The 12,937-nt window shown below is 40.3% G+C and overlaps 2 protein-coding genes across 3 annotated transcripts in view; both read right to left on the minus strand.

Annotated features, from left to right (window-relative positions):
• Nucleotides 1-4: 4 nt before the first annotated feature.
• Nucleotides 5-12,937, minus strand: part of LOC112325930 (disease resistance protein RPM1-like) — a 71,375-nt gene continuing 58,442 nt past the window's right edge. For both annotated transcript variants that reach the window (XM_052455573.1, XM_052455569.1), the window contains one exon: nucleotides 5-887. In XM_052455573.1, coding sequence (XP_052311533.1) covers nucleotides 158-887 — 730 coding nt within the window. In that variant the 3' untranslated portion in view covers nucleotides 5-157. The remainder of the gene's footprint in view (nucleotides 888-12,937) is intronic.
• Nucleotides 4,800-8,263, minus strand: LOC18110307 (disease resistance protein RPM1). The gene is given in 3 exon segments (XM_052455587.1): nucleotides 4,800-7,178; nucleotides 7,229-7,263; nucleotides 7,265-8,263. Coding segments are annotated over 3 exon segments (2,874 nt in total). The 5' UTR covers nucleotides 7,829-8,263; the 3' UTR covers nucleotides 4,800-4,903.

Raw genomic sequence — 12,937 nt, forward strand, 5'->3', positions numbered from 1 at the left:
GCACTTATTCAGACAATCCATGCTCGAGATTAGTGAAATAATCATTACACTGTGCACCAAGGAGGATACAGGGGAATGGAAGAGAGAAACATAAACATGATTAATTTACAATGATCTGTATATACCAGACAGACATTTGATAACTAATCACAGCACGTTATTTCCAAGTATAGTTGCGTTTGTACAAAGTGGGGCTAAGCTGGGCAGAATGTTTGTCTTCTAATTTGGCACTCAATAAAGAGAAGATATCCCAATTGCCATTATTCCAATAGGTAGAGTAAACATCTGGAACATGTGCAACCTTCAAGTAATCTCCATCTTCTCCATTCGGATGCAGCGTCATAACTAATTCTTTCGGCATGTTGAAAAATTCCAATACTTTCAGTGTGCTCAAGTGTTCAATGCCTGATGGCACCCTCCGCAACGATTTGCAGCTTTGGACTATCATCTTTTCTAGACTAGGCATCGCTCCCTGCTCTACAATTATCATCCTGAGCCTGTCTAGTTTATTTAGCCCCAAAAACTTGAGCCACTGAAATCCCTTGGCTTGAAAACACAAGATCTCTCCATTGTAAACCTGTACGAATTCAAGATGCACTAGATTGGGCAAATATTGAAGAGATAGCAGTGGATCTTCACTTAACTTACTCCATTTTAGAACCAACTTGACCAAACTGTCCAGTGAAGATATCCAATCTGGAAACTTCTCCATACGTCCTGCCAAGTACAATCGTTGAAGAAATTGAGGAGGCGATGCTAAGTAATCCAGATCAATAATCTCGCTTTCTGTGATTGAAGTAAGTGACAAGGCACGAAGATTCGTCAGCCTTTCAATAGAAGAACAGAGAGCCTTTCCATGTTTTTTCTTCAACTTAACAATTCCTAACCTTCTCAACTGTTTCAACCTTCCCAGTTCCAACATAAGATTCCTGCCTTGATGTGCCTCTACGAAGCAAAGCTTTTGTATGGATTGTAGACCTCCAATATGAGCTGGTGCCTTGAAACCGTATTTGGTAGGGATCCGGTCATCAGAATCAATTTCATAGCGATACACCAAGAGGTAGCAAAGTTTTCGGAGCTTCCGAATCTCAGCAGGCAATATAGAAACCTGGGCATGTTTCAGATCCAACGTCTCAAGATTCTTAAGCTTGCTAATGGAACTTGGAATGAAACTCACTCTGGTATTCCTCAAACTTAAATATTTTAAGAGGAAGAGGCTGACAACTTCATTAGGAAATTCCTTTAGAGGTGCACCTTCCAGATCCAGCACGTGAAGCAGCCTGAGACGACCAGAAAATAAGTTGTGCACAGGAGACTCATAACTACAATCTGCCACCCAGAATGTCAGCAATGAACGAAATCGAGAGGCAACATGTCTTTGCTGTTTACTTGGCATGACATTATGCATCGACACACGACGAACTTTTTCTGGCCATATCGTGCCTTCTTCCTTGGCAATTGCCACAAAGTCCTGATCCTTTGCCTTTGTAATCATAATCTCACGCAGGAGGTCATGGACGCGGCATGTTTTGACCCGTCCATCACTGGTTGCCCTAACCACTTGAACCAAGCTTCTCTTCATGAGCTCATTCAGGTAGTCTTGTGCAACTTCCTCTACTGTCATTCCTTCTTTGCCTTTCACAAATCCTTCAGCTATCCACAATCGAATAAGCCTCATACGCTTGATTCGATTACCGACAGGGAAGATGCTGAAATACAACAAACAAGATTTAAGATAGTAAGGCAAATCATTGTAACTGAGTGACAGTATTTTTCTTGCACTCATCAGCATGTCATTTTCTTCTAATCCAGCACCGAGGCTAAGATGTACCATTTCCCATTCGTCTGTTTTACTCTTGTCCTTTGTTGCCAGAACACCACTAATTGCTACAATTGCAAGCGGCAATCCCTCACATCTACCCAAAATTGTTTCTGAAATATTCTTCAAATGTGGAGGGCAAAGGTTATCCTGAAATATCTTTTTGCAGAACAAAGTCCAAGATTCTTCTTGAGACAACGGATTTAAAGGGTAGACTTTGTCAGGGGAATCCATGCATGAAGTAGAGGCAACTTCAGTATTACGTGTTGTGACCAATATCCGACTGCCACAGATATTGTTCGGCAACGCATGCTGGAAAGCACGCCAAGCACTTGTGTGCCACACATCGTCCAGGACAATCAGGTATTTCTTCTGTCGGAGGAATTCATGGATGACACTCCTTAGCTTATTATAGTTCATGCTGTCCACACCTTTTGGATCTGGTTTCCTGTGAACACGGAAGAGCTGTTGAATCATGTCTTTTAAGAGGTCCTCTCTCTTAAAAGATTGAGATACAGTTATCCAAGCACGGAACTTGAAGTGTTTCTTCACGTCTGAATCATCGTAGACCTTTTTGACCAAGGTTGATTTTCCCAAGCCTCCCATTCCGACCACAGAAATCACTTCACGTCCTGATTTGCTTCCTAGAAGCCACTCGATCAGCTGCTTTTTGGGTTTTTCAATGCCCACCAGATCAGCTTCTTCTAGTAGAAGGGCATCCTTTTGACATTCAAGCCTCGGGATGCTGATGGAGCTTGATCCTTGAATCATTATATTATTTTTATTGCAGTATCTCCGATGTGACTCTGAGATACTGATCACCCGAGACTTGATGATTTGAATTTTTGAAGCAATTCGACGCCGAGCTCTTGCATCCTTAATAGAGCGAGAGATTTTCCTGAAACAGGAAAAAAACCCGTGCCCAGTATCACTAGCAAGGGATAGGCTGAAATTATCGAGAGCATCCTCCGTGTCATAAGCTGCATCTCTCACTTTCTTGATCAAACATTTTAGAACAGGATCACCGTCTTCCATCGCATCTGCAAGTCTTAGGAAGGCTGTCATGAACTCAAGCTCATCACTGATATACTCTGCTTCACCCTGGACTCCTGCCAGTTGTTTTCCCCTTTCTGCAAGGAAGTCTCCGAGCTTGGTGAGTAAAAAAGTAACCACGCCCTCAGACATGGATGGTCTTTTTAGCTTTCCAATTAGTGTTTCTGAAACTCCAGGGAGTGCAATAATGGTGTTTGGAGTTGGGGTTGGCTTGTAACTTTCGAAAGTTAACTCTGTCTACATAATGGCATTGCATAGATATATCTGGTAAATCTGAATGAGCACTTCCTTCATGAAAATGATTTTTAGTAGCCAATGAGACGTTTTCTTAAGAGTGTAGGCCACTTCCAATCACCATCAGCTAGGCTAATCTATAATTGCTGTCTACGTAGTTTACTATTTCAATCTCCAGGCAACTTCTCTGCAATCGCGTGTCCATCTGTCTAACCAGTGCCTTAATCCTTTTCTGAACAAGGAAATTCCTTTTCTCTCTCTCACGGGTAAAAGGCAAATTAATAATTGTTTTTTTTTTTACCATGTAGTTTCAGCAAAGAAACTTAAAAAATTTGTTATTTTCTTCTCAGAAATTTAAGACCCTGCCGTTATCAGATACAAATGGATTCTTAAGCCCACCTTGCTGAATGTAAAGAGATGAGGTGGTTGAGTGTAAATCCTGCAATGTAATGTCTAACCAGCTAGATGGTTGCGACATTAGCTGTTTTAAATTAATGTAAAACTTGTCCAAGACAAACAATCTGACGCCAACATGAAGGTTTTACAATCAGCTCTAGCATATAAATATTAGAATTATGGGGTGGAAAACGACCGGCAATATGTGCATCGAGGAATAAATTAAAGATAAGATAAGAAAAATGAAAGGGTGATTCTAGCTGACACACCATGTTAGGTAATATCTAATAAAATAGCCAACCCCAAGTTGAGCTGACGCTGCTTGCTTTCAGCTAGTGACACGATGCTCTCTCACGTGCAGACGATACTATACTAGATTGACGGGGTGTTTGACACAGTTTTCTGTTTCTGTTTCTGTTTCTATTTTTTAAAAGTGTTTTTGGATTGAAAAAAACATTAAATTGATATTTGTTTTAGTGTTTTGTGCTTCCCTGTACAGATAACAAGGTAACATGTGCTTTCTCTGCATATATAGTTGATAAATCTGTAAGTATTTACCATTTGATGACAAGGAGTTTGGTTTGGATACTGGTATCCCAATTGCAAGTTGGCATGCTGTATTCGAACTGGAACTTATTAAAGTGGTTTCCTTCGTTTTTCCTTGTGGGTTATTATTTCACTCCTCATCTAGGCACACGTAACTCCATAACCACACCAGAACCTAACACCATGGACTGACCTCTAGAGAGCAAGTGGCACCTGGGACTAGACAAGATAACCCGAGAGTTGAATTTACTTGTGTCGGCATTTGGTGCGTGGGCTGCAGGTCATGGACTTTACTTTTCATCTTGTGTTCTATTGTCTCTTCTTGTCCTACCCAGCCTTTATCCAGTTTCATTAGCACATCAAGCACATATGTCTATAGATGGAAGCCAAAGAAAGGGCTTAGTTGGTCTACCTACACTAAGCTACTGAAATCCCTTAGATTTTGAAAAAGAAAAGCTTTTCATCATAGGATTGAAAATCTGGATTGTTGCTTCCATTTAGGAGAATTTTTTTTTTTTTTTTTTTGTGTCTGTGTTAAAATGCAAATTTGTCACTATGCTGATTTCAGAGTTCTGCAAGTTTCGAATGGTGTTTATCTCTTCGAAGCTGCAAACGCAGAATTTCCTGCCCTTGGAACTCTTTTTATTTTGGATTATGATTTTGCTTTGTTTGGTTGGTTGTGAGCTATCTTCTCTTTTGTGGTATCTTCATAAACATCATAGTTTTTGTAAGGAAAGTTTGATCACATTCATTAAAAAAAAAATGCTTTCATTAATTTACAACCAACTTCAAAACATCATAGTTTTAAGGAAATTATTCAACCTCTAGCATCTATCACAAAATTACAGATGCAAATCATGGCTTCCAATCAGGTTGCCTTTTCAAAAGAATGTCTGGTCTTGCATAATTGTAGTAGATTTCCCAATTGCCATTTTTCTGATAGGTGCAGTAAATCTCAGGCACATTTCGAACCTCATGATAATCTTCACCATCTCCATCCGGATGGAGCCTCCTGATGAAATCGTTGGGCGCATCAAATGGAAGAATCTGCACTATTTTAATGAATTGGACAACTGACTTTTGGAGAAAAGTCCTTCCCGCTCTCTGTGCAGTTCCATCAGGCCGTAGCCTCTTGACAAAATCATACGGCATGTCAAAAAAATCAAGTGTTTTGAGCTTAGCGAGGTGTTTGATTCCAGAGGGCACCTTCTGCAGTAGTTTACAACCCTGGACAACTAGCTTCTGGAGAGAAGGCAATGCTCCCTTCTGCACGGTTATAGATTTGAGCCGTTCTAATTTGTTTAGACCCAAAACCTTAAGCTTTTCGAATCCTTCATTACTGAAATGCAATGCTTCGCCACTATAAACTTGTATTAATTCAAGGTGCACCAGATTGGGCAAATTCTGAAGAAATAGCAGCGGATCTTCACGTAAGCGACTCCATTTTAAAACCAACTTGACCAAACTATCAAGTGAGAGTATCCAGTCTGGTAACCTCTCTAAACGTCCTGTCAAGTATAGTCGCTGAAGAAATTGAGGAGGAGAAGATAAGTACTCCAGATCAATGACCTCGCTCTCTGTTATTGAAGTAACAGACAATGCACGAAGGTTCGTCAGCTTATCAATGGAGGAGCATAAATCCTTCCCATCTTCCTTCCGGAACTTTAGAATGCCTAACCTTCTCAAATGAATCAATCTTCCCAGTTCTGACATAAGTTTCTGGCCTTGGTCTGCTTCTAGGAAGCAAAGCTTTTGTACTGAAAGTAGATTTCCTATCTGAGCTGGTGCCTTGAAACCGTGTTTGTTGCGAATTTGATCATCAGACTCATGAGTTTCATAGCGATACACTAGCAGGTGGCGAAGCTTTTGGAGCTTCAGAATGTCAACAGGCAACTCAGTGACCTGGGCATGCTTTAAATCCAAACTTTCCAGGTTCTGAAGCTTGCTAATTGAGCTTGGAACGGAATTCACCTTGGTATTCCTCAAACTTAGATACTTTAAAAAGATGAGGCTGACCACTTCATTTGGAAATTCCTTTAAAGGCGTGCCTTCCATATCTAACACGGTAAGCAGCCTTGAACGAGAAGGCGAAATAAATTTAGGAGGCCCGGGAAAATAATCTTTTCCCCAGAACACCAACAATGAACGGAGGCGAGATGCAACATGTATTCGTCGCATGCTTGGCATGTCGTTATGTATCGATACACGGCGGACCTTTTCAGACCAAATCATGTTCTGTTCCTTGGCTATCGCAACGAAATCTTGCTCTTTTGCCTTTGTAATCAGTATCTCACGGAGAAGGTCGTGGATGCGGCATGTTTTAACTTGTCCATAACTGGTTGCTTCTACCACTTGGACCAAACTTCTTTTTATGAGCTCATTCAAAAAATCTTCTGCAACCTCCTCTGATGTCATTCCCTCCCTTCCTTTCACAAACCCTTCTGCTATCCACAATCGAATAAGTCTCATACGCTGAATCGGTATGCCCTCAGGGAACATGCTGAAGTACAACAAACAGGATTTGAGATAATAAGGTAAATCATAGTAACTGAGTGATAGTATCTTCAACGCATTCCTCATTCTGTTGTTGTCTTCGAATCCAGCACCAAGACTAAGGCACACCTTTTCCCATTCGTCTATTTTACTCCTGTCCCTCGTCGCAAGAACACCACTCATAGCCTCAATAGCAAGCGGCAGTCCTTCACATCTTCCCAGAATTCTTTCTGAAACGTTCTTCAAATGTTCTGGGCAGTGGCTGTTTTGAAATACCATCTTGCAAAACAAAGTCCAAGACTCTTCTGGAGATAATGGATCCAAATTGTACACTTTATCTGGGAATTCTATGCAGGCAGTAAGGGCTACTTCAGTTTTTCGCGTTGTCAGCAATATATGGCTACCACGACTGTTGTTTGGGAACACAGGTTCAAAAGCATCCCAGGCATCAGCATGCCACACATCATCTAACACAATGAGATACCTTTTTTTCTGAAGGAATCTATTGATTGCCGTCTTTAGCCTATCGTTGTCCATTCCTTGAGGAACATTTTTCTGGAGCACACGGAAGAGCTGTTGAATTATATCTTTTAGAAGGTCCTCTTCCTTGAAAGATGGAGAGAGAGTGATCCAAACCCTGAATTGAAAGTGTTTCTTTACATCTGCATCATGATATACTTTTCTCACCAATGTGGTTTTACCCAAACCACCCATTCCAACCACTGATATCACTTCACGTTCGGATCTGCCTCTGACAAGCCACCCAATAAGAAGCTTTTTGGGCTTTTCAATGCCAACTATATTTGCTTCTTCAACTATATTCCCTGGCCTGGCCACCCTTGGTGTGTGGGTGGAGCTCGAGCTTGGCTCCATTATGTTGTTCCTGATTAAATATCTCCGATGTGCCTCTGAGATATTTATAACTCGGCTTTTGAGTGCTTGGATTTTTGAAGCAATTTGACGCCGAGCTTTTAAAGTGATGATGGAGTTGGAAATTGTTTGAACAGAAGAACAGAACTTATCCCCATGATCATGTGTGAGACGCAGCCTGAAATGATCAAGAGTATCTTCCATGTCATACGCAACATCTCTCACTTTCTGCACTAACACTTTAAGTCCATCATCTTTCTCTTCCATCGCATCTGCAGCTCTTAGAAAGACCACCATGAACTCTAGTTCATCCCTGATGTACTCAGCTTCTGCCTTAACACCTGTCAATAGTCGCTCCTCTTCTTGGATAAAATCTGCAAGCTTACTAAGTAAGAAGGTCACCAAACCTTCTGTCATTGTCAGCCGGCTCTTTTCTTTCTGTTGTAATTTGATTTTTGTTTAACCACCGGATTTAGTTCAATGGTAACTGTCTCTTATAAAGGAGAAGATCCCGGGTTCAAAAGCGGAATCAGGTGGGATAGTAAAACGGCTTAACAACGAGCCAAAGGACTCTAAAGTATAAATGAAAAAACTAAATTTGAGTTAAGATTTGCTTTGGATACAAAATAAAGAGAATTTATTTTTTCTGGTTGAATGAGAAAATATTTTCCATGCCTCCTTATCAAAGTTAAGAGACGATTGGGAGTGTTTCAGGGTTCATTGTCTGCGGGAAGAGAGACACAATGTGGTGGTAAGAAGGTTTGCTTTCATGGTTTCAGGATAAATCTCAGGTTAGGATATTGCTGCTCTTGAGTGTAAAGCATTCAAGAATGGTGCTCGGAGAGGAGTTGATTTGTGATTCTCAATGCTGCAGCTTGTATTATTTATACAGTTTGATCCAGCAGTGCTTGGTCAACTAGCCATGCCTGTTGCTAGAAAATGTTGAAGTTCCTGGTAAATAATGGCTTTAAAGATGTATTCGATTACTGGCCAATGATTTGTTTGCTTGAGAGCATAGGCTACTCCCAACCTCCATCAGCAAGAATATTCTGCTATTCTCGTTGACATCATTTACCACTTGCAGATACCTTGTGTAACAGTGTTAAACATGCACGAGGTGCACACTTCGACAGGCTGTCCAAAACAGGGCCTAAGGGTGCTGGCAGCCATGCCAACAGTGGGAGAAATTGGCAGCGCAGATTTATGCGGCTGAAGGTTCGTCAAAGAAAAATCGGCAGCGCAGATTGTTGACGAACATGGGCTTGACGATGGAATGTCCAAGCCAGACAGGAAAACTCGTCAGGGGCATAGGCTGACGAGAACAGGGGCTGTCGAGGAATTCGGCAGCGAAGACATTGACAGACTGCACGCAGATGCGAATTTGGCAGCGCAGGAATTGGCAGCCTGCACGCAGATGTGAATTCGGCAGCGCGCAGCAGCTTGTGCAAGTCAGGGGCTCGACTTGGCACGATGTAAAACTTGGACGAAGGACTATCCAAGGCATGTGAATGACTCACCAGATGACGCAGCAAGAGCCGGCAGTTGAGGCTGCCAAGTGGGCATGCAGAACGTGGGTAGTGGCAGTTATGGATATCCAAGATCATGGGATCATGGGGGCTGAACATGGGGGCTGACCAAGGGTTACTCTCAACCCACTAAAGATCATGGGGGATCATGGGGGGAAAACTTCCCACTACTTGTAGATAATGGGGCCACTATGTTCATGGGTGAACATGGGTGAGATAGTGTCCCACTACTTCCTTAAAAGTAGGAATGAGGGGTGTGCCTTGTAAATGCTTGTCTATAAATACTTATTGTAGCTTTTGGGCAATGGGCGGCATGTATGGGAATGCAGCAGCATGCATGGGGAATGTTCAGCATGTAGGGGCATGCAAGAACATGTAGAGCACTAGTTAGAGGTAGCTTGGTGTAGCATGCAATCTTTGTGCATAGCACACATACGGAATTGTGTATAGTTTCTTTTGTTTACGAGATCAATAAATGTTGGGAAAGAGTTCCTATAAAGCTTGTTGTGCACTTTGATTCTTATTCTTGCTTGTGTATTCCGCTTGCTTAGTTACTAGGCAAACACGAGTGGGATTGGCGAGGGAAGGCTAAGTCTAGCGAGGGACTAGGCTGCCGTACGGGTCTATTCGCGGAGCGAAAAATTACCCCGTGACACCTTGTCTCTAATCCTGTAACACAACGATGCAAGTAGCAAGATGCCCATGTTCGGACCTTTCTTTCTTTCTTTTATGTGTATGCTTGTTATGATTTTTTTTTTATTTCAACAAATCACAAAGAAATTCTATAAATTCGTCTCTGTACCTGGTGGCCAAATTACTAAAGAAAATTGGGACTCAAACAAGTAGCGGGAATCTTTCAAATCCGAACCTTGCATTCTCAGCAGAACAATTAATTTACAAGGTGTTGTCTTTTGGAGTTTAAATAAATCATCCAGGGAAGTTCAGACAGCTTTCCATCACCTACAACAGCAGATTGACGATTTCAAGCTTTAGCACTGCTATGGCCTGTCATTGCCACTGCTACCAGATTCAAGCTTCAGCACCGCATGACAACTAGAAAAAAGATTCTTCTCCCATCATCACCAATTCTGCTGAATATGAAATATCAACTACAAGCTCATTACTTCTGACATTACCGATTCAACTGATTATGAAATATCAACCAGGAAAAAATAAATAGATTGTATTCTATTAGAGGGTTATTAAAGACTGCTGGTTGACTTGTGAACAAATAATTAATGCTGTTCCTTACTCCTGAAATAGCTGGCATGATTATTACAATCACATCTAAGAACGCGTTGTCATTTTTGATCAATACATGACAATCATTGATCTTTTCAAGTTGATCTTCCATAACATAATATGATCCTGCTAATCTTGTTATTTTTCTTATCGTTTTTAAACATCTCCCCTCAAGATGGAGAGTGGATATCAACAGCTCCCAACTTGCTTGTATTTTGTCACAGATAAAATGACAATTCACTTCTATATGTCTCGCTCTTTCATGAAAAACACAATTGGTTGCTATATGTAAGGCTGCTTTATTACCGCAATATTCACAAATCTTTGAAGCCAAGATAATTCACAACAAGTACCTATCATGGCTCCATATTTGGCTTCTGCTAAGGATAAAGATATGGTTTTTTGCCCCTTAATTTGTCCATGAAATAAGATAAGATCCAAAAAAAAATATATATACAATAACTAGAGGTCGATCCACGATATGCTGGACAACCTGCCCAATCTGAATCCTCTCAATCGTTTTGAGAAGTAGAAAAACAAACCCTGTCCTGAATTACTTTTCAAATAATGCGACACATGCAAGACAGCTTTCATGGGTGGCTTACTTGGTGCGTGCATGAATCTACTTAACACATGTATAGAATAAGTGATATCCTGCCAGGTAATAGTTAAGTAAATTAAGGGTCCACCTCGTTGCCTATATTAGGATGGATCTTTAAACAATTCAACCTTATCTCAAGAACTTTATTGGGGGAAAACTAACAAGTTTAACACTAAAAAATCCATCATCCTATAGAATTTGCAAAGTATATTTCTGTCATGAGATTAAAATACCTTCTTTGACCAAGAGACTTCAATATCCAGAAAATACTTCGAATCACCCAAATATTTTATCCGTAAATGACTATGTAGAAATCACTTCAGAGCGAATAAGTAATCTACTTTGGATTGAAAAAATCTAGCGATACACTAGATTCTTCACATATCATTGAAGACCAAGAGGTGGAGATATATAAATTTCTTCATGTATATCACCGTGAAGAAGAGCACTGTTGACATCAAGTTGGTGAAGGGATTATGTGCAGCTTCCATAGCTAATAGACACCGAATGGAGTGCTTCAAGAAATCGAACTGGAATCATTATCCCTCTGATGTTCGAAGAGTATCAACGAACTATATATATGGTATGTCGACATGTATGTGATGAATTTGATTGGCAAATTGAGTGGTTCCTGAAATCTAAATGGCTCTAAATCTATCTCTTAATGCATCATTTTGTTGTCTTCCATCCAAACTACAAGCAAAGGGGCGTAGAAGAAGACTTTGAAATAATCAATGAAAATGAAGGTCAACTAAGCAGGGGAACACCCAATTAAGTCTTTCTACAACCCCCCTTCTTTCAATAAATTACAACATCAGTCATTGCCCGAGAAACGGGCTGCTCCTGTACAAATCTCGAATTTAATGGCAGTTTCTTGGAAATAAGCTCCTTTTTTCTTTTTTCTTGGCTTTTGAGAAATCATCATTTGGCTGTAATGATAGTAGCAATGTTGTAATGAGTAACGATGATAAGGGATAGAATTGCAAATAGAATACCATGTACGTACCTTTTTATGAACTAGATGATGAAGGTGACAAATGATCGGGAAACGTCACTCGATGACAGACATGTATAGTCACGCAAATATATGAGAGGAATATGTGGTCGTTGAGGATGATGTTGAAGGAGTATGTAGCTAGGTTGAACATGGCTCAAAGCAGAAAGCGGATCTGAAGATGAAACATATTGGCCTAAGAACTCTAGTACTGCTAATGGAGGCACCAGTTCAGATGGTTGTGTTTGTTGGACGTTTGAAAGTGAGCATTAAAGGCATAGTTTTGAAACCCGGCCCGGCCTGACGGGTTGATCTGGAGCTGGAGCTGGAACCGGGCCAGGTTTAAGAAAAAATAGAGGAAGTCAAAACCCGGGGTGACCCGGCGACCCAGCTGACTCGGCAAGACCTGGTCAAAAACCCGATTGTAACCCATTGATTTTTTTTTTTTTACTAAAATGATGTTGTTTTGATTTTTTAAAAAAATCAGAATTGATCCTGGTGACCCAGTCAAAACCCAGAACCTGGATCTTGGGCCAAGTCAACTACGAGCTGAGTTTAAAAACTCTGATTAAAGGAATAGACTTCATAAGGAATAATATCTTCATGAAAAATAACATTATTATTATTATTATTATTATTATGAGATCAGCTTTTTTCTTTACCGTTCACTCTCTCACAAAAACATTATGCATTGAAGTAGTGTTTTTTTTTTTTAATTTTTAATTTGGTTCTCAAACTTTTATTTTGTGTGAATTAGCTATTTGAGCCCAAATTAACCCCTAATTGCATATTTTTAAAGAGGGAGGGTTGAATTCAAAGACAAAGAATTAAAGTAAAAAATACGGGTATTTGTTGTGGAAATTTATTTTCATCCCTCATCTTTTTAAGATATTAGGTTACCGATCCTTTTTTGATTGGAGGAGAGAGAGGGAGTTGTCGAATTCCAGCGTGGAGAAATAAAGTTGTCGTTGATTACTATTTTGGCCACTAAAATAGTCATTCTTTGTATTGTGTGGTTCCATATGAAGAGGAGATTATGATTAAGTGTTTTTTTACCTCGAAATTACCTAAAAAAAGATCTAGACTTGGGAAGATTTTTGGGTTTTAGGTTGATTGAGGGTTTTGGATTAGGGTTTTGTATTTTTAGAGGCTATGGATTAGTT

Source organism: Populus trichocarpa, chromosome 1 (assembly GCF_000002775.5).
Source record: "Populus trichocarpa isolate Nisqually-1 chromosome 1, P.trichocarpa_v4.1, whole genome shotgun sequence".
NCBI classification, from domain to species: domain Eukaryota; kingdom Viridiplantae; phylum Streptophyta; class Magnoliopsida; order Malpighiales; family Salicaceae; genus Populus; species Populus trichocarpa.